Source organism: Podarcis cretensis (genome assembly GCF_951804945.1).
Source record: "Podarcis cretensis genome assembly, chromosome: 5".
Taxonomy (NCBI): domain Eukaryota; kingdom Metazoa; phylum Chordata; class Lepidosauria; order Squamata; family Lacertidae; genus Podarcis; species Podarcis cretensis.
This window is the reverse complement of record NC_137174.1, coordinates 53,424,453-53,452,091: the sequence shown is the minus strand read 5'-3', so window position 1 is coordinate 53,452,091 and position 27,639 is coordinate 53,424,453. Positions and strand designations below refer to the sequence as shown.

Sequence of the window (27,639 nt, the reverse complement as noted above, 5' to 3'; positions counted from 1 at the left end):
TGACCATGCTCTGCACAGCTGCAAACTTTCACATACACGTTTTGCACACTTATCTCCAGAACGACTCAGTCATGATAAGTATGTAATATAGATCCATAGGCGCAGCACTCAATAAAAGGTTGCTGTGTGACTGTGCAATCAGAGACGCAACAGTTCCTAAGACGGGATACAGCTCTGCTATAAGGCAGCTTCTAGGACACTAATTACAATTCCAGCACTCGGGGAACCTGTTAAGTGCCTAAAGCATGGGTAGGCAAACTAAGGCCCGGGGGCCGGATCAGGCCCAGTCTAAATCTGGCCCACTGACAGGTCTGGGAATCCATGTTTTTACATGAGTAGAATGTGTCCTTTTATTTAAAATGCATTTCTGGATTATTTGTGGGGCATAGGAATTCGTTCATTATTATTTTTTTCTTAATTACAAACATAACAAAAATAGTCATAAACAATAAATACAAAGTATACAACCAAATTGAAACAATTTCCACATAAATAGTCATAAGATCTAAAATAAAGATACTAAAAAAAAATTAATATCAATAATAGCAACACACACACACACACACACACACACACACACACAAACCCAACAAAACTTCCTAAACCATATCCCAGCCCTAGCATCTGTTCAGCAGTCTCAACTTTTGGAGTCAGTCAGGGCCCCGCCCTCCCAGGCCAGGTAGGAAAAGCCTAGCAAGGCAAGAAGCAGGTCTTCCAGGACTCACAGCTGAGATGGTCTCCAAAGCTGGATCAGGGTGTCAGTGTTGGAGTGTTGAGGCCACAGCTTTGCCATTAGTTGGCCACGTAGCCTTAGGCAAGCTGTTTTCTCTCAGCCACTGTCCTCCACCTGCTCTGTGGGGGGGAAATAATCCTCACTTCACTTTGCAGAGTTGTTGCAAGGATTATAACTAGATAATGCAAGAGGAGCACTCTGAATATTTGAAAGCACTATGCAAATGTTAAATATTATGATAACAAGTGGGACCTACAACAAAATGGTGCAGCGTGCGCACTCACTGTTAAGTGTTGAAGCTATTCCCTTGCCCCATTCCTGGTTTCTCATTCCCTCTCCGCAGCCAGTCAGCATTCCATGTCTTCTAAATATACTCAGTTTTTGGTCTCTCCACTTTTATTTTCCCTCCCCTAGAGGGTTTTTTTTGGGGGGGGGAGGGGAGTAACTTCTGTGAACCACTGGGTTATCCTGCGCATACCAGTGCTGCCTCCTTGTATCTGGGTGCTGATGTCTTGGTTACTTATGCAACCACACTCTGGTAACAGAGATTTCTGTTAGCATGTAGTAATAGCAGCAGCAGCAGTAAAAATAATAATAGCCTCCAATAGTACAAACTTGTGGGTGTAGCTGGGAAACCAGGCATGTGACTCCTTCATGCTGAAGCAAAGTCTGTTCAGCGTTGTTTGTTTCTCTCCGTGGAGAATTCATTCTGGCTCAATCAGATCATGGTGCACTTTCTCTTGCGCTGCTCTTGGTAGGTGGAGTGCTTCCAAAGTGCATGTCTTGTTGCGGCAAGAATGGACAGAAAAACAAATGACTTGTGATCCCAAAAGACATGTCTGACTCTGTTATCAACATATTGCAAAACACCCTGGGCCCCTCTTCCTTTTCTTATATTCAGCATATATTTTAAAGAGTATCACCTGGCTGAAAACTTGGGATATATTATTCAGCTGTGTTGATTTACACACCGTGATATCACATCTGCCTTTTAATAATAATGTGGGAATCTTCTTGGGTTAGCGTACATGAGCACCATTCACAAATTCTACTTTTTAGTGTAAATGTTGCTACAGGCAGCTCACCAGCTACTGTGCCCCCACTCCCACCCCACATGGCCCATAATGCCCATAATCAGATACTATTCCATAATACAGGGTGGGACACTGTTTTCTGAATTGCCATCCTGCAGAGTTCGCAAACTGTGGTCCACATGAGCTTCAGTCAAATGGTCTCTGGCATGTGTGCAAAGAACATCCATTGAGCTAAAAATCCATTAGTTGCATTTTTCACATAGATATTCCTATTGATTTTTAAATGTATTGAAATTTCACATGTAGCATCTAGCGCAGTGCATTACATTTGCTATACAAGAGGCAGAAACATCCTTTAATTGTCTGCCACGAACCTTAGCGATTTTCAAGTGACGGTGGATTCATTCTTAGTTTATATAGAGCAGTGACTCCTACTGGAAAGAAGGCAAAAACCTTCCAGTAGGAGGCGTGGTCCTCAGCAGGAACGTTTTCCTGCAGCATCTACACGCAGAAAGCCTTAGTAAGTCAAATTTCCGTTTCCCCCTTCCATACTTCTGAGAAGCCAGCGTGTTCCTGTTTCTTCCGTAACCACCCAGGCACGCCCACCCGTCGCTTTCGGGTATGCGTGCAGTTCTCCATTTTTCAGTTTAATTTGTTGCACTTCTTAGCATTCAGGGAAGCTTTTCATTGAAATCAGCGGCACTTGCTTATGTGCAAATATGATCACGATCGATCTGCAAGTAGGTTCAAGACCAAGGTTTGTAAGGCAATCGTGGCTCTCTAATCTCTACCCAGCAGGGCTCCCGGGAGATTTCCTTCCCAATAAATGTTCTGTCGAAGTCATTACTTTTGCACGCAGCAGAATATATGGGGAATATTCAAATGTAAGGGTATGTCCTCCCACCGCTGTAAAAATGTTTTGTGAGATTATAACTGCAATGCAATCAAAAAATTAAAAAAAGGAACGAAGCTGATCCATTGGCATGTTAACTCTCTTTGGAAGGTTTGCAACTGATAAATTCTGACGTTGGAGTGAATCGGCATGTAAAATACTGCAGCGTTAAAGGACTCTCAAAAGCAAACTAGCCTTGCCAACAGGCCGGAAATCGACGGAACGCCTCTAAGCAAAATCATCTGCGCCAGTGAAAAATGGCTGTTAAAGGAGCTTCGGAGAACCCTGGAAAAAGTCTCACAAACACCCGCCCTTCTCGGGTGGGAAGGCCCACTATTCTAATTGTGCGGGCAACCTCGTCCAATAGCTTTCCTCCTTCCGCTCCATAGGCGGGACTACCCCGCCACCTTAAACGTGGGGGGAAGTGCAGGGTTGTTTGAAAACAGTCGCAAGTGGAGAAATCTGGTGCTGATCTGCCGAGGAGAAAACTAGGCGAGAGAGAGAGAGTTTGTGGGCCAGAGTTTTATGATCAACAGCTTCTGGGTAAAAGCAAGAGGAGTAAAAGGGTGACTTTCTCACATTTTCATTCTTTAAGTAGCTGTTGGTTTAGGCTGCTAGGTCTTTGCCTCTCGTTGTCATTTGCTGCTGAAAAGAAACCCAGACATGCAAAGCAAGCGGCGTGCGAGCTCGGTGCAAAAATGTGAGCGGAAATCCCCGTATCTGAGCAAAAGGAGCTGTTCCTAAACGGCTTCCCGGCAATCGAGTTCGGCTCCATTTTTTAAAAAAGCCAGTTGATAATGCATTTTGGCTATAACGGTTGGGAAAGGGAGATAACAATTTTATGATTGCTGGCTTTTTTTTTTTTTTAGTGTTTCGTCATACTGCACCCCGATTTTATGCATGCTTTTTCGAAATTAAGTTCCAGTGTATGCAATGAACTTTTTCTCCAGGCAAGGGTGTGTTTCCTTAGACTGAGCTTTTTGAGAGATCCTGTGCAGTTCTGGGACATAAATTCCATTGTGTTTATAGATTTTGCAAGCGAGAAAATAGGCATAAGACTGTAATCTGTGGGCGGCATGTAACCCGAACCTCTTCATCTTTCCTCGGAAGGAAGCCCCTTTCGTACTAAGTGCATAGAATCGAAGGTGTTGTCAGCGGGACTTTTCACCTGGGTCCTGTAGCAAGTCATTTCGGAAATGAGACCAATGGCGTCCAATGGGGCATGCTCCTAGGTAAGCGGCAGTGGAATGGTGTGCGCCTTGCTGCAGATGCACCCAGCTGCTTTAAGTAGGAGTGTGGTGGGGGAAAAGAAGTGCTGCTATTGCATGTCAGTGGTCTTTTATTCAGTTTTTTGAAGGTTGCTGCTTTTGTGATCTGTTCTGGCTACTACTTGGGCTTGTTTAGATGCATCTAGACTTCCCACCTAGTTTAATGGAGGCTTCGATAAACTTATGCAGGGTGCCTTCGGATTCATTTTCAGTGCTTCAGTTAGGGGCTAGTGGTATTGTGAAGTGCGAGGCGACGACATTGGGGTTTAGATGGCATAATTTGCAGGTAAGTCGAGAGAACCAGTAAACTCCCTAACTGGAGGTAGGACGCTGCGTAGCACAGTTGCAATTGGCCAGTGCAACTTCTCTTCCAGAGACTTGCCAATAGGTTTCGCTTATCTTCATTGCCTGATTGGGAAGGAATGTTTTCCCCATGTCTGATTGGCTAGCGACTTTGATGGTGTTTTGCTTTTCCTGCAACACGTGGCTTGGCATTTGGTTTGCTGGAGTCTTGCGGTGCAGTGCTATTTGCCTAGTTGGAGTGCGATATTTCTAAGATATCCTTTCTTTATGCTTGGGTCACTTTGTGGCTAGATGGCTTTGGATTTGAACAAGGAAACTGACTAGAGAGTAGCTTTGGTTCTTTCAGACAGCATGGTTTTGTGACTCTTTGAGAAACAATAAACCAGGTTTCAGCCTCTCATAATTGCTCAGCTACTAAATTGCAATTTAAACTCTTTACAGAGTTTTATGCAACGCTTCAAAGGACACCTTGTGGGAACTAGGGCAGTGGAGTGTTTAGGGCAATGTGGAGACAGCAGTTTGAAAATATGCTTCTCTTGGATCACGACAGCAATATTCTTACCTCCTAAGTTTTCTTAATGGTGAGACTTTAATGAGTGATACAAATTTGTGCATCAATAGAAACTCATTTTGCAGCATTTCCTCCCTTTGATTGCTCACTGCCACAGAATCTAGTGATGGCCACAGACTTGAAGGATAAGGCTATTATTGTAGGTGGTAGGCCAGTGAATACCAGTTTCAGTGAATCACCTGAAACCGTGTTCGTGTCCTACTTGTGGACTTCTCATCTTTAGTCTGACCCAGAAAGGCTCCTCTTCTGATTTTAGGATATAGTTCCAACCTGTGGTACGGGTAATGGATTCTGCAGTACCCCTGGATAAAAACAGGAGGGTGCAGCAGAGGCTGCATATTATATATATATATATATATATATATATATATATATATATGCTAGCAGTGTTTAAAAAGCTCAGCACCAGTGGTTTAACATATCCCATATAGCAATTATTTTCTAGAGCTAGAGGATTTGTGTGCTTAAATGATTCCAGGGAATGGCTGAATGTGAAGAGGCGGTGGGATGATATTCTGTTTGTTGTTAGGAAGGATACCAACTTTTGATTTGTGGAGATTCTGCCTGGCGGAAGCAAATTCTGGCATCGGTGAATCTGCTTGCTAGGTAAATGTTCACATGGTAAATTTCTGCCTGTCATATAGCTCTAAAGGCAAAAGAGGCCTGCGAGGTAAAACCTAGCAGTGCTTAGTTCTTGAATATTTATAGGTTACAACTTGGGTGCTTGTGCTTCAAAACATTTCAAAGACAAATCAGGAAGTGACTTGTGGATCTCAAACTGTTGTCGGTGTGCATTTATAATTAAGCCATTAGAGTGGCGTCATTACCTCTTTCCAAACTACATCTGGGAATCTGCATAAACACAGTAAATATGTTACTCATGTACTTATGCAGATTCCCTGATGTTTACATTACAGGTTAGGTATGCGTTGCATGTTGACATACAAACAATTACTGACTTGCGTTAAGAACCTGTAGTAACAAGACTAGCCTTTTAATTCTTGTATAGCTCTTAACTACTTAAGTTTATGTTGAAGCCTGTGCTATTACAGTTCAGAACCTTACATTTAAACTGCCCTGTACTCAAGGGGGTGCATCTATAGACAGATCAATACATTTGCTTACAGATGAGAAATACAGTCACAGAATGGGACTACACCATATATAATCTTATCCCTAAAAGAGCTCTGGGATGTGGCATCCTGGGAGAATCAGTGATGTCTATCAGCTTGTCTTGGGAATGAATATCTAAGAGTAAGAATATTTCATAACAACATTAGCATTAAGCCTTCTAATTAAGTACTGCTGTACAGCATTCAGTGTTATGCGCAGTATGTAATTAATAGGGAGGCTCGGAGTATACTTTAAGAAAATAAATTAAACTGTCTGCAAGGTCAAGAAAAGGTCTTTTTGAGAGGGTGGAGGTTGGTTAATCATAAGCTGTGTGCACATATCAATCTTCAAACCACTTAAGCCAGCCATTTCAGAGACTCTGACTACATAGGATTTAACTCGTTTACCACAATTTTGTGACCTTTGCATTTTTTATGCGAGCTTAACATAAATAGGATTTTGTAGGCTCACTTTCATTTCTTAGTACTGACTCTGAAGACTGCAGTTGTGAATCAGTTGTTTGAAACTTCAGGAACAGGCATCTTCCCAGCCACAGCCTTGTGCTGGCTTAGTAAACTTCAAACATCAAAGGGCCTTCATGATTTGCTTGGGGCAGGAACAGCAAGGAGAGGAAAAAGAGGCAAAAGGTTCTTGTTTCAGACATCAGACAATAGCATGAAGATAACAAAGGGCCAAATAAGAATGGCCTTGACAGCTTGAGGCACATTATCTAAGGCAATGCCCAGTGTTCCTTGATAGAACAAGTTCACTTGATTTTACTAACTGCACAATCCTGTGCATTTTTAACGGTATTTATTATTACATTTGTATCCCGTTTTTTCTCTAAGTTTCTCACACAGCAAACCTGTGAGGTAGGCTAGAATGAAAAACAGTGACTGATCCAGCGTCACCCAGCTGAGTGAGGATTTGAACCCTGGGCTCCCAGCACCTAGTTTAACACTCTAACCATTACACCACCCTCACTCAGGAGTAAAGTATCTCTCATTAAGTGCAATGAAAATTACTTCCTTAGTTAGTGAGCAGTTCAGCCTAAAAGTGTTTTGAAATGTGTGGTATAGGGTTGACAACCTTTTTCAGGCTGTCATGGAGCTGACACAAATGCTTTTTTAAAAAATGCAGCAATTGCATTCTTTCTCATCATAGCAGCTCTTTACTGGGTACTGGTAAGTGCCACCTCCTTAATTTCTTCTCATGTGGTAGGTGTGAAAAGCTGAGCTCCTCTAACTTTAAGCATAACCATTTGCACCTTTACCCCCAATAATGGGACTTCATTGAAAGTAAACATATGGAAGCTCGAGGATAAAATTTAATAAACAGATCTGTAGGCCATGTGCTTCTCTATAACGTGATAGCCTCTGGGAAGAACTGGAGTTTTATTTGATACATGACTGGGAGCCAAAGAAGCGAGAGCCCTCCAACACACCTTTTTATCAGCCCCAAGCAGAAAATGTTGAGTGGGCAAATCTCCGGTCTCACCCACCCGTCGCGTCACGTCACACGCCCTTTCCCGTCCCCTCCATTTTGACACTCATAACTCATTTGTTTTCCAACTGGTTTTTTGTTTTGAACGCCGTTTCGGAGTCCCTTTTTCCATTGGCTGTTGCGGGCCCCAGGGCGAGGCTGAGCCAATCAGGATCGGCCGCTCGTGTCCGTGTTGCTGGGCAGAACAAAAACAAACACCGTGTGGCGCAGCTCCGGGGCCGCCGCCTACGGTAATGTCCCCACCCCCACCACGGCCCCAGAAACGTGAGCACGGGAATGGGGGGGTCTCCCGTTAGGGCTGTGCCCTCCCACCTTTCGCGACGCCGAGCGGAGAGGGACGTACGTGTCTGCCGACTCCTCAGGAGGAGGAGGAAGGGGGCCCATTTTCTCGCCTTTCCGCCTCCCTTACGCCCGTCGTTTGGCCGGTGTATTGGCCGCCCTGCCCCACCTTAGCTCATGAACTGGCCTCACACGACCGATAACGCTCTCCGTAGACAGCGCTGGGCTAGATGGACGAACAGCCTGGCTTGGCCTAGTGCCGCTCCCCGTGTATTAAAAGGGAGGGGAGAGCTGCTGTTATGCTGAGTACAGGCCGTATCATTTATTGGGGCTTCCCATCGTTTTACCTCAGGAGTATATTCTTTCCCTCGGGAAGGGCTTTCTCCGTGATGTGAAGACCGTGCTCAGGAAAATCCTGCTGCTCTTTGAAAGCATTTTTATTATTATTTTGAGGCCGGGTGTTGATTTCAAGGGTGGCAGTTGGGTTTCCACGCAAAAGGCAGTTTGCCTTCCACTGCTGGCCTCGCCTCCTAATGTGTAACTGCTGGGGAGCACTGAGGGGGGGGGGGCAAAAGTGAAAACCAGCGTAGACCTAAGTCATTGAATGTGCACCTTGTAACATGCCCCAGAACTCTCTGCTGCACACAAGGGGTTTGTGTCAGGCAAATCAATGTCAAAATGGTTAATGTTTGAAAACCACCATTGTCCTGCCTTATGCATCAAATGCCGATTCACTTACCTGCCAGCTTGCATCTCAGCAGGCTAAATGGTTGATCCTGCATTTTAATCCTTTTGGGGTCAGGATGAAGTTGCACTAATTTTTGTACAACACTCCCTCCACTGGATTATATCAGTTTATGTGCACTGATTTTCCCCAACTTGTTCTTGGGACAACTGGATATCAGTATGGATATTGTTATAGTTCTCTGTATTTCTCAAAAAGATACCCTGTTACGTTTACTTTTGCTGCTAAATGCTTATCCTTCTGAATCTGGTTAAGCATTGGAATATCCTCTTCTGTGAAATGCAATAATAAGGGACTCACTGGACTTGGAAGTTTAATATTACAGAATCCATAAGATTTCATTGCCAAAATCGTCTTCTGAAGAATGAGAGCATTACCTCACTTTGTAGCTGTTTACTATGCCACTTTGTCAGCATTATCTAAAGACACTTTTATTAAGCCTCAGCGCCTAGGGCTTGCCGATCGAAAGGTCGGCGGTTCGAATCCCTGCGGTGGGGTGTGCTCCCGCTGCTCGGTCCCAGCGCCTGCCAACCTAGCAGTTCGAAAGCACCTCCGGGTGCAAGTAGATAAATAGGGACCGCTCACCAGCGGGAAGGTAAACGGCGTTTCCGTGTGCGGCTCTGGCTCGCCAGAGCAGCGATGTCACGCTGGCCACGTGACCCGGAACAGCGCTGGCCCCTGGCCTCTTAAGTGAGATGGGCGCACAACCCCAGAGTCTGTCAAGACTGGCCCGTACGGGCAGGGGTACCTTTACCTTTACCTTTAGTCAAGCTTTGGCATTTGAATTTAAGGCTTCAGCATACCTTAGTCTACTTACAATTTGTGTGATCACAAAAAGTATAACAATGTTATGAGTGTCAATTATATTTTATTGGAATGATTAGTCCTTGAAGTGTACAAGTTTAATGAAGTTCAAATAAATGAAGCCCCTGTAAACAACTTAAAGTTGCTTTTCAGGATACAATGGTGTGATTCAGACATAACAGCAAACCATAGCTTCCTGTTTTGAAAATGAATTATAGCAAGCTTGAGGCCCACCACACTTCATTCTCCCATCCAGAAAAGGAGACAGAAAGATTTTGCCTTTGAATTTAAACTTACCACTATTCCCTGTCTGTGGTCTGTTTAAAGTTAAAGTGAGAGAACAAGCTATGATTTGAAACCATGTTTTTCTGGTTTGTTGTTACTAACTATAGGGTAAAGAAACCATAGCTCCTTAAATTTGGATATCAGGGAACTGTGACTAGTTTTACACTGAAGTTCCTTCAGGGAGGAGAAAGTACATAAACCTGAGGTATGATGCAATTTAATATTGTAGTGGAAAACCATTTCCCCATTACATCTGAACCAGGCCAGTTTCATCACATGGAAACATCCTCAATAAAGCATTTAATGATTAACAAAATAGTTTTCATGACCATATTGACCCTCTTTACTTAATTTGGATTATGTTTATATTATTTGGTAATCTGGATTAATTTAATTTGGCATTCAGGATAAACAAACTGATTGGGTGAGGAGTCTGCTACCACATACCCTTTCAGTACTCTAGAGCTACAGGACTGTTTTTGTTGTTGAGAATAATGATTTAATGTGTGTTGCCTGCTGTTCAGAAACACCATAGAGAAACTACAACATTCTAAGTGCTGTAAGATCAAAAATGAAATGCCTCCTAAACCACAGTTTCCTTTACCAGTTAAAGGTCTAGCAACAGATGTTACTTGAAAACTTTAAAAAGATCAACTAACCATACAACCACTTCCCTTTCTTATTTTTAAAGTGTGTGTCAAACAAGTTGAACACAGGCAGTCATCTGCAGGAGGCAGGTTTCCCATATTATAGACTTCAGGCCTTCAAAAAATTCTGTACTTTTAGAGACGGTTCATTGCCAGCAGAGTGTATGTGTAATAGCAATCGTGAACTATGTCTCATCAGATGCTTCATTAATTTTGCTATTCTTGTAGCCTCAGGCTCACAGTTGCCACAAAACCAGGATGGTTTAGCAAGCATGGCTTGCAGTATGTGGCAGACCTGTATTTGTGCAGTCTGACGACTTGTGGATTTCCAGGCCAGTAGTTTCCAGGCATGTAACAGAAGTGAGAAGAGTTTTCTTCTTAATGAATTTTGTTTTGTTCCTGTCCTACACATCCCATTTACCCTTGTGTTAGAGTTAATTTGTTTATGCTGCAGCACCACATCTCATGGCGTTGGTATGTAGTACTTTTACAACATTTGTGTGTGGTTATGCTGTTAGACTAGAAGTTAATTCTGTGGTTTTGAACTAGTGGGTTACTATCTAAAACAAGGATGCCCCCCAAGGATTCAGCATTGCCTCCCTCTGCTGTCCTAAGAGATGTGTGGGGAGGGTTTTGGTTTGCTTGCCACTCCCTACCCATACTGTCACTTAGAAATTATTTTAATTTCATGAAGGGTTGTACATTTGCATATCTGCAAGATACTGAAGATACATAATTCCAGTGTTAAATTATCATACATTTTTCTATATAAACATTGTGCTTTTCCTTTGGATTTGAAGGAGAGTTGATGCATGTAATGGAATACCAAGAGGACAAAAATTAACCTTACAAGCTAATAAATCAACTCTCCAATCTTCTGCCTTTTGAGAGATCTGAGGAAACTCTTCTATCGAAAGGAAAGTGCTTCAGAACGTTGCAAACTTCTGAATGATTGGCTAAGGTAATGCTGAAAAACTCTTTGCTATGAGGTATGATGTGAAAGACCTGATGTCATAATCTCACCACTCAACAATGCATAGTGTTTGCTAGATAAAAGGTGGGGGAAGGAGGAAAAAAAAACTTGGGGCAGATACTGCCTGGGAACACAAATGAGACTGCTGAATGTTTAATGAAAGCTACACAGGTAAAAATTGTGATGCAAGATATAAGACCTGTTAGGATTATGCTTTCCCTCTAGTGGAAGTGTTGTAGCTATGCTATCTAAAACAAATGTGATTAGATTTGGATGATGCCAACTTATTTGAGAAGTACTACCATGGGGTAAAACACTGGATGAGCTGCAGGTTGGAGGTGAACAGAGAGCAACAGGAATTCCCAGAAGGTGGTGATCTGTTCTTAGAGTGAAAGAATAAATACAAATAAAGTATCTTTTTCGTTGTTTGATCTGCATGGTATTTTGACAGGACTGATAAAACAATGGAACAATTACCAAAAAACAGGTGCTATCCCTACAAAATACGTAAGCAGAACTGGTGCTATATAAATATTAAAACATGGTAGTAAGACTTGCAGCCTAAATAATTTCTATTTTGTTGATGTACATAGGTACATAGATACATAGATGCAAACACTCACACACTCACTAGATAAATAAATAAAAATGCTAGTCTTAATTAACTTTATACCTCAGTCCTGAACTTGGATGGCAAACAAGCAACTTTCTGTTGTTCCACTGCAAAGTGGAAATAATGATTATGGGTTGTTCGGATAAATGAAGTAAAAAAATTTTTTTTTATAGTCTATAAAAGCATTTCAAGGCAGTATAGGTATGAGAATAAAATCAACAAAAATATGCATAAAAACAAATACTGAGTGGGTTAAAAAAGAAAATACATATTACAAAGGCCCATCTAAATAGTATAGTTTTCCAAAAAAATGTCTGATAGAAGGGAGGGATGATTCCTGCCAAACTTCTGCTTGTAGGAATTTACAAATCCTAAGCTTAAGAGAAGTCTTTGGAACAAGAGAATAACTTGGCTGATTCAGTTTCAATAATAAAAATAATAGAAAATTTGCATAAGGTTTAATGTTTACAAAATATTGTGTGTTACAATTTTATCAAAGAAAGTACACTGTACAGCTACAGTTTCTATAGTTCTAATTGCACTAAAAGGTTCTATTTTTGTGTTTAGGTCTGAAACAACAATATTAAACAATTTTTTGCATTTGGTTCAGTTACTGTAAAACAGCTATGGAAATAGGAAATGAGCAGACATACAACATCAACTTGACAGGTAAGGAATCAGCCCAATTCATTTGCGGTCTTTGATGCTTGAAACGCTGCAAAATGCATTTCCATTATAGAATGGAACACATAACTAAACAAAGTTTTTTTAAATTGAGAAAATTGTTCCTAATACCTGTACTTATTTAAGCTCTGAGATATGCTACTGGGTTTAATGGCTTTGTTGTTCTAATTTTACAGTATCCCATTCCATATGCTCTTGGATTTGCATGTTGCATTGTTATAAGAAGTTGAACTAGGTCTTTGTCATTTATTATTTTCAAAAATCCCCTTGATTTTTTTTACTTTTGGAAAATACATATTCCTGTGTAAAGTAACTACTGTACAATAATCAAGCCCCCCCAATTCTAATGTCTTTATTAAAAATATATATTCCACCTTTCCATATTTGTATAGTAATTGTTCAAATCATAGTGAATAAACAAAACAATTTAAAAATCAAAGCTTTTGTATAAATCTCGCATCTGTATAGCACGGCAAGCACAAGAAACACAAAAATACATTTAAGACACAGACACCTGTAGGCTTGATGAAAAAGATATGTCATAAGCTGTCCACTGTTATACATATGAATGTGGCTTACAAATATAAAAGTGGGGCTGTACTTCAGCCACATCATTAAACAAACCCTTCATGAATATAATTTGCAATAGGTAAACTACAATTTTGTTGCGATATATCCCATTGTGACTATAATACCATGTTAGCTTTTGTCAACTGATTCTTCCTCCTCCACCAAATGCCCCTGAAACATTTCTTCCTGTTCTCACCCAATAATTAGTTTGTCACTTTTGCAGGAGAGCTGCAAGAACTAAATCTGTCAAGGATTGTTAAAAACTTTTTTTTTTTTTTTTTTGCATGATGCTTAGAATGGCGTTGGAGCTTTTACCATGTTGGAAATTTGTGTGATTTTAAAATTACTTACCAATAGCTAAACCTTCCTGTATCTTTCTGTTTTTGAGAACTGGATAATCTGAGTGATACTCCATTTTCCGGTGATGAAGAAAATGGTGGAACTGAGGAAATAAAACCTGAAATCAATGGTAACTGGAACGCTGTAACGTCTATTAATGAAGCTAAGATCAATGCCAGAGCAAAGAGGAGACTGAGAAAAAACTCTTCTAGAGACTCTGGAAGAGGAGATTCAGTGAGTGATAATGGGGAAGCACTGAAGAATGGAGTCACAGTACCAACAAGTCCAAAGGGAAAGCATCTGGATAGGCGATCTCGTTCAGGAAAGGGAAGGGGTCTACCCAAGAAAGGTTGGTGTGTTTTGAATTCACAGCAAACAGAAATAACCTATTGAGAGTTTATCTAGGTTTAGATTGATCTTCATTTTGTACTTATTCCTAAATGTTTTGTTTTACATTAATTTGATAGCAACAAGAATATAGACACAGTAGAGATCTGCATAGTTTATATCTGCTTGTATAATACTTTTCTAATTTAGAACTCTGAAATTTTAAGGTTCATAATTTTAATATGAACATTGTTAAATAAAACAAACACAAATACTTGGAGACTTGATAATGACTGCTGCAGATAGCTTATGCTGTTCTATTTAGCCTGCTTAAAGTGATTGCCTCCTGTCTTGTTCATATTAGGAAGATAGTGAACAGTGTCAGCTTTGCTGTTCAGCTTCTGTGAGCCTTTCATGTGAATTTGAAAACTAGATTTCTGTGAAAGGTTAGAGTGCAGTAATAAGACAAAAAATAACACTGACTTGTAGTCTGGTTCTCATCTTTGCTGTTAAACTTTTTTCAGGTGGATCAGGAGGCAAAGGTGTTTGGGGAACACCTGGGCAAGTGTATGATTTGGAGGAAGTAGACATTAAAGATCCCAACTATGATGATGCTCAGGTAAGGAAAATGGTTAGTTTCCTCATCTGATGAGTGCCCCACCCCTGGAACAGTTATTTCATCAAAAACTGATGATGTAAGTAGTCTGTGTTTTTCACTGACTCTTTCTAGTCTTGATAAAAACAGAAATTGGGCATAAAGTCCATCTCAACTCTATTTAGCCACAGACATTTAATTCTGTGCTTAGTTAACAGCTCCTAGAGGAGGAGAAAACAGCAGTGGCCCAGTGATAGAATCAGCGACCGGGAAGGAGCAAAACATAGGGGTTTGAAGCAGCATTTGCTGTGCTGTTCTGCTCACCTGACAGATAAATTGTGAAGGTGGAATTGAAGTGTGGCTGAAGAACACACTGTGAGCTGTTTTTCATATCAATCTTCAGCTATAGCTGCATTTCTCCATTTTTGGATTAGTTCAACAGCTTACATCTTCCTTCTTGGTGTTATAGAGTAGTTGAAACTGATGGCAGCAACTTAAGAGAACAAAGCCATTACTCATAGAAGCCTGACTGACAGTATTAAAGGGATTATGAATGGAAAGCCTGTGAAAATTTATGGGGAACTATGTTCTAAAACTGAATTGTTCTGAGCCTCCCCAATATAAATTTTGTTTTATTAAATTTGTTGCATCTTTGTTTAAAGCAGGATAACTGTGTCTATGAAACAGTAGTTCCACCTTTGGAAGAAAGAGCATTTGAGAAAACGCTAACTCCAATAATCCAGGAATATTTTGAACATGGGGATACTAATGAAGTTGCGGTATGTCTCATGGCTTATATTTTGGAAATTACAAGCAGTGATTAATGAGATTTAAAATAGTTCTTTCAAGAGTGGGGTACTTAGGTCCTTAACCATCAACCATAAAATCCTTCTGGACCATCTTGAGGGGCTGGGAGCTGGGGGCACTGTCATACAGTGGTTCCGTTCCTTTCTCCTGGGCCGTGTTCAGAAGGTGGTGGTGGGGGATGAGTGTTCAGACCCTGGGCTCTCACTTGTGGGGTGCCTCAGGGTTCTGTCCTCTCCCCCATGCTTTTCAACATCTATATGCAGCCGCTGGGAGAGATCATCAGGGGGTTTGGGCTGGGTGTTCATCAGTATGTGGATGATACCCAGCTCTACCTCTCTTTCAAATCAGAACCAGTGAAGGCGGTGAAGGTCCTGTGTGAGTGCCTGGAGGTGGTTGGAGGTTGGATGGTGGCTAACAGATTGAGGTTGAATCCTGACAAGACAGAAGTACTGTTCTTGGGGGACAGGAGGCGGGCAGGTGTGGAGGATTCCCTGGTCCTGAATGGGGTAACTGTGCCCCTGAAGGACCAGGTGTGCAGCCTGGGAATCATTTTGGACTCGCAGTTGTCCATGGAGGCACAGGTCAAATCTGTGTCCAGGGCAGCTGTTTACCAGCTCCATCTGGTACGCAGGCTGAGACCCTATCTGCCTGCAGACTGCCTCGCCAGAGTGGTGCATGCTCTGGTTATCTCCCGCTTGGACTACTGCAATGCACTCTACATGGGGCTACCTTTGAAGGTGACCCGGAAACTACAACTAATCCAGAACGTGGCAGCTAGACTGGTGACTGGGAGCGGCCGCCGAGACCACATAACACCGGTCTTAAAAGACCTACATTGGCTCCCAGTATGTTTCCGAGCACAATTCAAAGTATTGGTGCTGACCTTTAAAGCCCTAAACGGCCTCGGTCCTGTATACCTGAAGGAGCATCTCCACCCCCATCGTTCTACCCGGACACTGAGGTCCAGTGCCGAGGGCCTTCTGGCGGTTCCCTCACTAAGAGAAGCCCCTCCCTGTAGAACGCCCTCCCACCAGATGTTAAAGAGAACAACAGCTACCAGACTTTTAGAAGACATCTGAAGGCAGCCCTGTTCAGGGAAGCTTTTAATGTTTGATGTATTAGAATATTTTAATATTTTTTTTGGAAGCCGCCCAGAGTGGCTGGGGAAGCCCAGCCAGATGGGCGGGGTACAAATAAATTATTATTATTATTATTATTATTATTATTATTAATTATGTTACTTTTACAATTTCTGTCTTTTATAATAATTAGTGGTATAAACACAGACTTTTATTAGATTATGAAATGTCGGTCTGTTGGTTGCAGATTAGTTTGATGGCATCTAGTAATAATTTTTATTTATTATTATCACTGATTCATTAATTGCCTTCTAAACAACAGTCTCAAGGTACCTTACACATCGGATAAAAACAGTTAAAAACACAAAAGCTAGCCAGTGTATTTAAAACATGACTAAAACCCTAAGAAAGTTGACACTCATGGTAAAGACTGGTATATTTTATAGGTAGAAATGGTACCTTTCTTTAAAATCCATATATTTAGATTGAACTCCTCTCTCCTGCTACTTCCACAAAAATATAGTAAGAATTTAAATTGCTCCTGAGTGATTCCCAAATAAGTCATATTCACAGTAGTTCCATTGAACTCAATTGATTTAAGTAACTTTCATCCATTGATTTCAGTGGGTCTCCTCTGACATACGGTAATTGGACAATTGTCCCTTATGTCAAAGGAGTTTACTTAACTTGCAAACACATTAGTTAGAGAATTTCTCTTACTATACTGGTTCCATAAGAGAGACATTCTTCCTTGCTTGTTTTTTTCCTCTCATCTCTACTATAAAACTCATGTGCACTTGAACTAAAATAAAATGACTGCTTATTTTACTTTCCACATATTTAGGAGATGCTGAAAGACCTCAATCTTGGTGAAATGAAATACAGTGTACCAGTGTTGGCTGTATCATTGGCTCTGGAGGGAAAGGCCAGTCACAGAGAAATGACATCTAAACTTCTTGCTGACCTGTGTGGGACAGTAGTTGGCAAACAAGATGTTGAAAAATCATTTGATAGGCTTCTCAGAGAGATGCCAGAATTGGTATTGGACACTCCCAGAGCACCACAGGTCTGTTTAAAATACCTATTATCAGTGCTATTTTTCTAGAAAAAGAGGTGCCAGAACTCACCATGAACGTCTCCCTTGTTCTCTTATAATGGCAATGACATCCACTTGAGAGGTGACGGAACTGAGTTGCTGTGAGTTCTGGTTGAAAAAAGCCTTGCCTATTATTAATTATAATTTGTTTCTGTGGTAACATCTGTTGCTCACATTTATTAAAGTACTTTTATGGCATAAAGGTACACAATAAAATCTTTATCTAAAGTTTTGATACCTCTAATGGCTAAATCATTAGAATTTATATGCAAATTCCATCACAGCACAATGTACCTTAACTTTCTGTGTCCTAGAACTCCTTGTCTTCCCTGCTACCACCCAATGTATTGTATTATCTTTTATGTATTGTGCCAATATATTCTTATTTATTACATTTGTAGCTGCATGTAATTGGCTCATCTGTTTATGTAAAATTAAGAAATGTAGGCAGCTGAGGTAGCAGCATTGCCTGTACTGCTGCTTGAACCAGCCCGAGAGGGAAACAGCAGGGGTGCTTGGGTATGGCTTCCTTCTCCCATTACTGCTTCGTGTGACATTGTGACTGATCAAAGAAACCCTGTCTATCTCAAATTTAATCTGTAAGACATATTTCTTTTTCATGGCAGTTGGTGGGTCAATTTATTGCAAGAGCAGTCGGAGATGGGATTCTTTGCAATAGTTACATAGATGGTTACAAAGGGACTGTGGACTGTGTCCAGGCTCGGTAAGTGCATTGCCCTTCATAGCTGGGGTTCGCAATTAAAGGTGATAATCCAGTAAAAATTTTGTATTTGCCAGGTTAAAGAAGGCTTACCTATTATTTTTTAAGAAATAAAAACATCAAAGATTGGGGTTTATGCTCTTTCTTGAAAAGTTATGAAGATATAATGTTTCTGCTGCCTCCTTCTATTGCATAGCTTGTGGAATATTTAATACCTAAAGGCAGTGAATGGCTAAAAGTACAGAATTCAGAGAAAAGCTTTAGACAAATAATGGAAATTTAAGGAATAATCAGCAGCTGCTAAGTTTGGATGTTTAGGGCATCAGTTCTAAAAGTGTTAGAATATTGAGGTGCTAGAGCCTTAGATAGAAGAAACAGAAGCAATTATCTCAAACATCTGGGTATGATGGATATAGGGTACTCTATGTCATGGACTATATTTTTAAAGAAAATTCACCAAGGAAGCATCATGCAGGTAGTGTCCTTTCAATCAAGAAACATGTATCATATCTTAAATAGTAGCTAATAATAGTTCCCTGCTGCAGGATTATTTTGGGAAATAAACTAATGTGACTGTTATATTCACTGTGTAAAACTTTGAAAAATAATTTGAATTGGATTGATGATTTGTAGTGAACAAGATACAGCTTTTTGACCTAAGTTAATGCTGAACACACGTTACTGGACCCCATAAATATTAGGTCTCTTTGTTACAATAGCAGTCTTGGTGTATAAATCTTGCATCTCATTGTTAATGCAGATTTCTACAGTGTAGTTTAAAGGCTTAATGGTGAATGTAAAGATTCTTAAATATGTTTGCTTTTATTTGCAACTCTCCTTTCTCTTCACAGGGCTGCTCTGGATCGAGCTACTGTATTGCTGAGTATGACCAAAGGTGGAAAACGCATTGACAATGTGTGGGGATCAGGAGGCGGGCAGCAGTCTGTAAAACATCTTGTTAAAGAGGTAGGTAATTAAGTTCAGCTGTTCATTAGTGGTTAACTTTTATATCCAGTTAACAGGACCTGGTTCAGTGTTACAAGGGGCCCCTTGACAACATGTTTTTGGTCTTCCCACTCTCCTCCTGCACCTCCAAGCAGGCCTAATGTTTCTTGCTGCACCATATAAAGCGAACAAGGCAGAGGTGGGAGCAACTGCTGCCCAGTGCCTTTGCCACGTCGTCTCAACTTGCTCACAAGCTGTCTTTCGGTGGTATTCTGCTACCACTGGCTGTTCTTCTTGCATACTTTCTGAGTGGCCCCACTGAGTGGTATCCTCTGTTCTGCCACAAAAAGTGAGAGTGCAAGTAGGAAGAGACGTAGGCCAGTGTTTCCCAACCTTGGGTCTCCAGCTGTTTTTGGACTACAGTTCCCATCATCCCTCACCACTGGTCTTGCCAGCTAGGGATGATGGGAGTTGTAGTCCAAAAACAGCTGGAGACCCAAGGTTGGGAAACACTGACGTAGGGTAAACTACTGGACAAAGCAACTGATGCCTCTTTGTTTTTTCCTCTAGTAATTTACTAATGCATTGTATATTATTAAATTCATGATTATTCATTCATGATTACATATGTACTGAACAATATTTCATTTCCATTTCATTTATATCTCATTTACAATAATTAATATATAATTTATCTTTTGGGATCTTGCCTGCATTATATAATGAATTCATATATTTTTTGTATTTATCAAAAAAGCATTGACCACTGTGCCATAGAGGGTGCTCATCAGTAAACATTTAATTTAGAAATTGAAATACATTGTAAATTTCAGAATTGTAAGCTTTTTAACATCTGGTCTTATACATTTTTGTATTTTTAATCTACTAGATTGATATGCTGTTGAAAGAATACCTTCTTTCAGGAGATGTTTCTGAAGCAGAACGTTGTCTCCAGGAGTTAGAAGTACCACATTTTCACCATGAACTTGTATATGAAGTAAGGCAGGATTGAAACTTTTTTTTTTTTTTTTTACAACATAGTATTATAACTGTCATTATAAGTTTAGTTCTGAAGTTACAAACTTTAACAAGCATAATGATTTTTATGTTGAAGGAGCTTTATTGAGAGTTTCTCTTTGGTGGTACTATTTTACACTTGCTTGTAAGCTGAGAAAGATCCTTCCTACAGTAGCCTGCATAACCTGTACCTTTTATACTAGTTTATTTCCCTAATAAAATGCCTGGTAAATAAAAAGACTGAAGTTCCTTCTTAAGTAATTCATTGACTACCTCTTACTTCATTTTCAATGAAGGGAATATCAATACTGCATATTATTGTTCATTTCAAAAGAGAATGTTTTCATATCATCTTTGGCTTCCTTTTATACTTTTTACTGGCTTCAAAAGCATGTTCTCTATTACACTTTGTGGGATTACCAAAAATGGACCTGAACACCAAAGTATAGGAATGCATAGTATCAAATTCCTTGAAATCTCTAGATGCCTTTCACACTATTGATTATGAGAGATTTTCTCTTCTCAAGCTTGTTTTTGTGCTTTCCATAATATCCTTTTCCCTCTGCTGTATAGTTATGTTTGTTACTTGCTTAAAATACGTACTTTCCCACCATTTCTACCTGAACATTCAGTTCATTTGATTTTACATTTTAGGCAGTTGTGATGGTTTTGGAATCAACTGGAGAAACAAACTTTCAAATGATGCTTAATTTGTTGAAATCCCTCTGGAGGTCTGCTGTCATTACTATGGACCAAATGAAAAGAGTAAGTGTGCCTAACAGATTTCAAAACATTTCCTGTTAAATATCCTTATAGCTGAGAAGATTGGGTTGCATTTATTTTTGTTTATTAACATTAAATGAACAGCCCTAGAATTAGATCAGGAACACAAATTCTGACTTCGTTACTGAATTTGAGGGTTTTCAACGATATTTTTAAAAAGAAAATCTAGGAAGAATGTAGAAATCTGTCTTGTACAAAGTCAGATTGGTAGTCTGTTAAGTTTAGTAATGGTGGCTCTATTGTCACCTGCTACCTAATATTCAGGGGCAGATCTACTAGAAGACACTTTAGTCAACATTGCTTTCAATTTTTGGGTTTTGTAGACCAAATTTGAGTCACACAAATCATTCTATGATGCATCATGCATGTATATAACATTTCCCTAATTTTCATCTCCCATAACTTGAAAACTATAAGGCATAGGAATTTTTTTATTCACACCAGTGACTTTGACATGTGAGATAATCCAGTACAGCAATTTTATTCAAAATGTGAGATGTAGTAGTTATGATGATGGTGATGAATTGTCACGGAACAACCCAATTGAAGAAGGCAACAGTGGTTACCCAGACTTCATTGCTGGTTGCGTAAGGGCCCCCATCACAGTTTAAGCTCCAGGGCCCCCAAAATGTAGGTCTGCCGCTGCTAATATTTTAACTGTAGATATTGGGGACTAAATTAGTATGAAGTCTGGCAACAGATATAAAAGATATATAATTATATATATTTAAGTGAAAGTTAAAGGTAACATACCCATTTAGATAGAAACATTTTACTTAAAGCTTACTTAATTCATACTGAAAATTCCTGAGATAATGAATTTTATTCTAATTTTGATGTTGCAGGGCTATGAACGAATTTACCGTGAAATCCCGGACATTAATCTTGATGTGCCACATTCATACTCTGTGCTTGAGCGGTTTGTAGAGGAATGCTTTAGAGCAGGAATAATTTCCAAACCAATGAGAGACCTCTGTCCTTCCAGGTACATACTTAAGGATCACTGTGTCAGAGAGGTAGCTGTGCAGCAAATTAAGTCCAAGGGGTGCAAAACCTAGCTAGTTTGTCAACAGAATTTAATCAAGTCAGATTGGCAACTTATTATTTTTTTTCTTGCATGGTAGTACAGGCTGTCTTAGGACTGGTGCTGGCTAAAGGGGTAGAATAGCTTGGAATCTCTGATCCAAACTTCCATTCTAAATCCGAGCATGTGGTTTGAAGGCCCAAGAGGCCAATCACCTTGTTGAAGTGAATTAGGTGTGGTTCTAGTCAGTTCCTGAATGGGTGACCACCTGGGAACTACGTGTTTGCCACATTGGGTTCTACAACTGAAGAAAAACAGCATATAAATATGAGAGAGTAAGTCTATATGGATATTTCACTTGTGTCTTCCTGTTGCTACATTGTGCTTTCTCAGATATTGCCAATCTTCTTCTGTGCTGTAGCTGCTTTTAATTTCTTTCCACTTCTGCTAGGATGATTGGGGTCAGAGGAAACTGGTTATTATTTATAAATTTATTTATTTATAAATTATTTATATTATTTATAAATTTTCGTAACTTATTATAACCCTGTTGAAGAATTCTTAGATTCCTGCAGAATAAATGATTTTGAAGCATAACCCTCGCCAAAACTAGGATATTAAGTGAGCCGATTCTGGAATCTCAAATCTATTCTTAAATGTCAGAGTACGGTTCTCCTTTGTAGATTCCTGGCTTTGGGTCTTGCACTTTAATGCTCCAAACTTTCCTCCCCTGCCCCCATCAGAATTCGAATAGAACAGAGCAAATGCAAGTTTCTATAATTTGCATACATATAACTAACCACACTGCTTTGAGGGTGATTTACAATTTTTTATTGCAAATTAACTTTCTGCCCTCCTCTTCATATGGCCAAGTTTAAGGGATATACTGAAAGCTAATTGTATATTTAATTTTAGGGGAAGGAAGCGCTTTGTAAGTGAAGGAGATGGAGGCCGCCTGAAAGCTGAAAGCTACTGAATGAACAAACTCTTGCAGCTGTAGATGTTTAAGGGAATATATATGTATATATTCTATAGTAAGAGTTGCTTAGCACAGTTCATTTATTTTTTAAGAGATGCACTTGTTTTGGGGAACAAATACCTTCTGACGGTTTTATAAACTTGTGTTCACAAGGGAAATTCTTCAGTTTTCTTTTCTCTGGAGCTATAGTTGAGACAGAACAAGTAACAACCTTTCTGTGGAGGTTTGCTAAAATAAGCTACTATTTTGGAAGTGCCATGTTTGACCTAATCATTCCATGTTTTGCATTGATGCCTGCCTGCCACTCCTTTGTTTTAATGACAGTGCTTTTATAGTGAAATCACTGGTTTATACAAAGCTTTATAGAATGGGTCATTAAGCTGCTGGAACCCTATTTTGGCTGCTGCTGGGAGAAAAAAGTTTTTTTCTTTGTTTTAAAGAATCTAAGAATTTAGTTTGATCATAAGATGTATTCATCTTTTTCCAGGGGAACAATTGATTTGCTCTTAAATTAATTCAGCAAATGGTGGCTGGAACATCTATTTTTTCTACAATACTGGAAAAACGAACAGTTCTGATAGAATGTATTGCAAAATAAACTTTTGTGAAGCAGATTTTTGCCGTGTTTTCTTAAACAATTCTAGAAGTACATAATCGTTTACTCTTAACTATATCTATGGTTCATCTCCTAATCTACTCCTAGAGCAGCTCTACCTGTGGCCCTTTGTGTTATCTGCTTAAAGTGCACTTTAGTTTGTTTTATTGTATGCCAGCATCATTACTCTACAATGAACTAATCCTGGAATAATTTAACTGATTCATCCTAAAAGCTTGCCACACACAGAAATGGGTTTGCATGGCAAGAAAAAGAGACCACCGCTAACATAAAATTGCTGATTCTTTTATGCATGGTTAATAGGGGTGTGCTATTAGCAGACATGCTCCCACTCTTAGCTAATTATGGTACATTGAAATGTTTGCACCAATGTTAATGCTAGCCTGTAATAAGCTTCAAACTAGTTTGCAGCCATGGTTAAAAGCCTTAATGTAAGAATCAATGCAGACAAAGTTGATGGAAGATTAGCTGTAAAAAAAGAGAAGTGTAGAAGGAATTTGCATACGAGTTAGTAGAAGATTAGGAATATTTTGGCTGTATCCAGCCACAGCTGGTACTGACTGGCTCAGTTAGAATGCATGCAGAGCATGTTTCCTTGTTACATGAAAAGCTATTAGACATATAAAGTAGAATTCAGAGGCAACCCCACACCCAGCAGCATGGTTCTCTGCCAGGAAATGGAATAACAGGAGCCAGCCTGTCTTTGCACGACCTTTGCCAGTCCTGAGTCCAAGGAACCTACAGCCTAAAGTTATGGTACCAGTACTTTACCTTCTAAAAGTAATCTGTGCATGTGTATGAATTAGATAGAATGGATTTTTTAAAAAACACCTTAAATTCTCTTGAACCTAGACATGTCTACATACAGAAGGGTGTGTACTGAATGTTTTCATTGTTTCATTGCTCATCTTATCAATGCAAGAGTGACAGTACAAATGAATAATTCAAGACAACACAAAATAGTACTCTTTAGCATATTGGTATATTTAATACTGTAGTATAGAAACAAGTTTTATTAATGTCAACCTTTCTAAACCTAAACCTTGGGAAACCCAATTGCTCAGCTGATCTCTGTAGAAAGCAGCTTTGTCAGCCCAATACACTGCAATTTGCTGAGCATAGGGCTGGCAAAGCCACTTGCATTGTGGTTCCCAAGTGTTGCACAAGGGATGGGCTGGTGGGTGTGGCAACCCTCATGGCAATCATCCAGCATCATTATGATATTGGGTAACAGGCAAATTAGCTGCCACCTGTCAAGAGTTGTCCTGCAGAGGTGAGTGATCTGACCTGCTGGGCCAAAAAGGTTCCCCATGCTGAGCTAAAGGTTCAGTAACGTATGTAAGGCTGCTAAGTTGACCTATGATATGAAAAACAATACAGAAATCCTGGAGCAGGATTCTGAATGCCATTTTTTAAAAGATTACCTGGATTTAAATGACTACATACTTGAATATATTTTAAAAGAGAGCAGTACAATTGGGAAAATTTGTAAGAATCTACAAACACTATCCTGTTTATGTGTAATGTTTTACACAGCATATCATATTGCTATATACATTGATACAGCAGTACAGAAACTCCATTAAGTAAACTATTGAATGAATTCAGAGTTTGAACATTGCTGAGCAAGTAGTTCCTGCTGTCGAATAGTTTCCTGTGCTTCACGTTGCATTTTCTCAAGCTTTTCTAGGGTAACTGACTTTAAAGGTAGCAGCTTCGGCTTGCATAACACCATAGTAGTCACATCTTCTACTGCTAACATCCCTAAAACAAGAAAAATTGAGAAACCAAAGATAATTACAAAGCTCATAAAATATATATTCAAGAATATATCTGCCAGTTCAAACACTACAGTTCCATGTGGATGCCACCAAACCCACTTCTCAGAGTTATTCAGCTGTGAAATATGACAGCTGTGTAGAGCAGTACACATGGAAGTCTCCATTTAAGCACCTCATATTTTTGGCAGCCGCTGATAGAGTACTTGCATCAAAGCTTTTCATATTATTGGGCCATTTGTGTACCTGTACTAAAAAAATGGAGTTCAAGTGTGATACTAGCCCCTTAGCACAAATATGCTCCAATATAAGGGTCAAAGGACAAACCTTGCTGAAAGAACCTAATCTATTCACCTTCTAAATACTTAAGGGGAGATATATAATACAGGAAGCAGAGCATGAAAGAGCTGAACGGGTGTAAAACTATTAATAATTATAAAACAGGCTACTTCTATGAAGAGAAGAATAAAGGCTCCATAATCCTCCGTAAGAAAGCATTCAGATCTCAGCATTGTAACAAGGCCAGTGGTAAACTGTTACCTTGAAGTAAGATGTCTGATCCTGTGTTATATATTAACAACATATTTCCTTACATGGAAAAATCCCTGCAATGTAATGTTTCTCAGACATCTGTAGATGGCCAGAGAGAACATCACATCAATTCTGAGAGTATTTAACTGCTGCTGGTGAGCTACCTGGTCCAGTTTAAGGTATTGGTATTATTAAGTATTGGTACTATTATACAGATATCTTAAGAACTAGGCGCCCAAGTACTTGAAGGAACACCTTTCTCAGTATGCCCCAATGCACAGTTTACAATCAGGAAGAGACTCTTCTTGCAATGCCATTGCTGTGGATGCCTAGGAAGGTGAGAATGCACAAGAGGGCTTCTTCTGTGTTAGCACCCGGTCTCTCCAGACAGTCCCCTTCCCTGCTCGTGTTCTGATGGAATTTGAATACAGTTGTATTTGTCCAGAGCTCCAGAAGGCAATAGGTACATTCAGGCACTGTTTTTTGTAATTGTCCTCAAATTATAGTATCGTATACTGGCTATGATTTCACCAAATTGCATCCTGTTAGCTGCCCTAATCACGCTGTGGGGAGAAAGTGCAGGATATAAAATCTTGCAGTGCTGATAAAGAATTTGCCAGAGATACAACCCTAAGAGTGCTGCTGACTTGTAGTCTGATAAGGTGAAACCCATGCAACCTTTGTAACTTGGCAAAAAGAAGGGGGGATCACAAGAGGTAAGCACAGGAGACACACAACAACAGCCACTTGAAAAGCTTGGCAAGTGCACTTTGATGAATGCTGGGAAAAGTCACTCACCTTGCTTGGGCAGCACCTCCCGAAATTTTAATTCAGACATTCTTCTAGTGCCAGAATTGAAGAACCGCCACCGCCAATCTGTCTAGGACTAGAAATCATGGGATTATTGTAAAGGTGAACATTGCATTCCTATATTCCCCTTTCCTCCCTTAGCTTAAAGCAGATAGGTAGCTGCCAAATCTGACTTCAGCTGATCCAGGATCTTCATAAGGCGGAGCTGCCCTAGAACTTGCTTAATGAATGTTAGCTCGGGCCTCTTTAAGCACCTGCTGGAGATGTTTGGGAGTAACTAAGCAACCTCGCCTTGCAAATTCAAAACCTCTGAGGAGCAACTGCACTGCAGAGGGTTGGACTAGATGGCCCTTGGGGTCCCTTCCAACTCTACACTGGGAGAAAAAGTTGCACTGAATTTTCCAATATCCCGTTGGGGAGGGGGGGCATTTTAGTACTAGGAGAGGAAGAGAAAAAACTTGTTTATTTCCCCACACCACGTGCGATTTTTCTACGTCCCCCATCACGTCCCGCCTTACCCACCGCCATCCCGCACTTTAAAAGCCCCAAATTGAAAGAGTTCCTCCTTCCTCAGCGCCCCTCCCTCCACATCCCTGCCCCCAAGGTCCCTCACCTGCCTTGCCTCCCCGCTTCTATTTGCCGGGCTCAGCTGCTCAACCCGCAGCGGGGACCACCATAGCAGCCCAAAGGCACGGGAACCGCCTCAACCACCCGCGACAAACACTTCTGGTTCCGCGTCGAACTCGTGGCTCAACCGAGGCACGACGGAGCACCATAGAGATCCCAAGGAAGAGCGGTTCCCTCGCTTTGGAATAAGGCATCTTCCCCGCACGCGGTGTTCAAACGGCAGCCGGACGTGAGGACTGCCTCCTTTTCCTCAAGCCTCTAGGCCAACCGCGCCTAGACGCCTTTATTATTGGCCGAGAGAGCAGTAACGTCTTCGTTGCTACTAGCAACCAAGGGGCGGGCGGTGGGCGATGCGATCCGCAGGGGGGGGGGGTGTGAGCGGTTGTTCCAAGTGTGACGCAGGTTGCGTTCCATCGGGACCCGACGCTCCGCCCTCTCTCGCGTTTCCTGGTAGACTTCGACTGACGGAGACAGTGCACTGGGGCGTCTGGGGCTGCTCGGAGATCCTGGAATTGAGACCAATTGATGTGAAAACATATAGCTTGCAA

At 40.5% G+C, this 27,639-nt stretch overlaps 2 protein-coding genes and 1 long non-coding RNA gene across 11 annotated transcripts; 1 reads left to right on the top strand and 2 right to left on the bottom strand.

The window, feature by feature from the left end:
• Window positions 1-558: 558 nt before the first annotated feature.
• LOC307216157 lies at window positions 559-9,631 on the bottom strand. The gene is made up of 3 exons (XR_013838958.1): window positions 8,044-9,631; window positions 5,927-6,520; window positions 559-1,515 (listed from the first exon to the last, which is right to left on the bottom strand). It is a non-coding gene; the product is annotated as an uncharacterized lncRNA (long non-coding RNA).
• PDCD4 (programmed cell death 4) lies at window positions 3,050-23,343 on the top strand. 9 transcript variants are annotated; one of them, XM_079976100.1, is made up of 14 exons: window positions 7,631-7,647; window positions 9,638-9,735; window positions 10,978-11,138; window positions 12,331-12,432; window positions 13,406-13,705; window positions 14,208-14,302; window positions 14,941-15,057; window positions 17,009-17,230; window positions 17,887-17,984; window positions 18,833-18,947; window positions 19,816-19,923; window positions 20,598-20,708; window positions 21,572-21,711; window positions 22,666-23,343. In XM_079976100.1, the coding sequence occupies exons 4-14, from the start codon at window positions 12,390-12,392 to the stop codon at window positions 22,724-22,726; spliced, it is 1,410 nt and encodes a 469-aa protein (XP_079832226.1). In that variant the 5' UTR covers window positions 7,631-7,647; window positions 9,638-9,735; window positions 10,978-11,138; window positions 12,331-12,389; the 3' UTR covers window positions 22,727-23,343. The 9 variants fall into 9 exon arrangements, with proteins under 9 accessions (XP_079832224.1, XP_079832230.1, XP_079832231.1 ...); XM_079976098.1 differs by lacking the exons at window positions 7,631-7,647; window positions 9,638-9,735 and adding an exon at window positions 3,050-3,202; XM_079976104.1 differs by lacking the exons at window positions 7,631-7,647; window positions 9,638-9,735 and adding an exon at window positions 3,072-3,225 and having other exon boundaries at window positions 14,944-15,057.
• Window positions 23,344-24,308: 965 nt separating this feature from the next.
• BBIP1 (BBSome interacting protein 1) lies at window positions 24,309-27,301 on the bottom strand. The gene is made up of 3 exons (XM_079976132.1): window positions 27,078-27,301; window positions 26,453-26,540; window positions 24,309-25,109 (listed from the first exon to the last, which is right to left on the bottom strand). The coding sequence occupies exons 2-3, from the start codon at window positions 26,490-26,492 to the stop codon at window positions 24,937-24,939; spliced, it is 213 nt and encodes a 70-aa protein (XP_079832258.1). The 5' UTR covers window positions 26,493-26,540; window positions 27,078-27,301; the 3' UTR covers window positions 24,309-24,936.
• Window positions 27,302-27,639: the final 338 nt, after the last annotated feature.

Bases quoted from the DNA above. Each gene is read 5' to 3' on its own strand.
- PDCD4 (XM_079976098.1), top strand. From the start codon at position 12,390: ATGGAAATAGGAAATGAGCAGACATACAACATCAACTTGACAG. The intron at 12,433-13,405 runs GTAAGGAATCAG...TCTGTTTTTGAG, and splicing joins ATACAACATCAACTTGACAG to AACTGGATAATCTGAGTGAT. The intron at 17,985-18,832 runs GTAAGTGCATTG...TTCTCTTCACAG, and splicing joins GTGGACTGTGTCCAGGCTCG to GGCTGCTCTGGATCGAGCTA.
- BBIP1 (XM_079976132.1), bottom strand. From the start codon at position 26,492: ATGTCTGAATTAAAATTTCGGGAGGTGCTGCCCAAGCAAG. The intron at 25,110-26,452 runs GTGAGTGACTTT...TTCTTGTTTTAG, and splicing joins GGAGGTGCTGCCCAAGCAAG to GGATGTTAGCAGTAGAAGAT.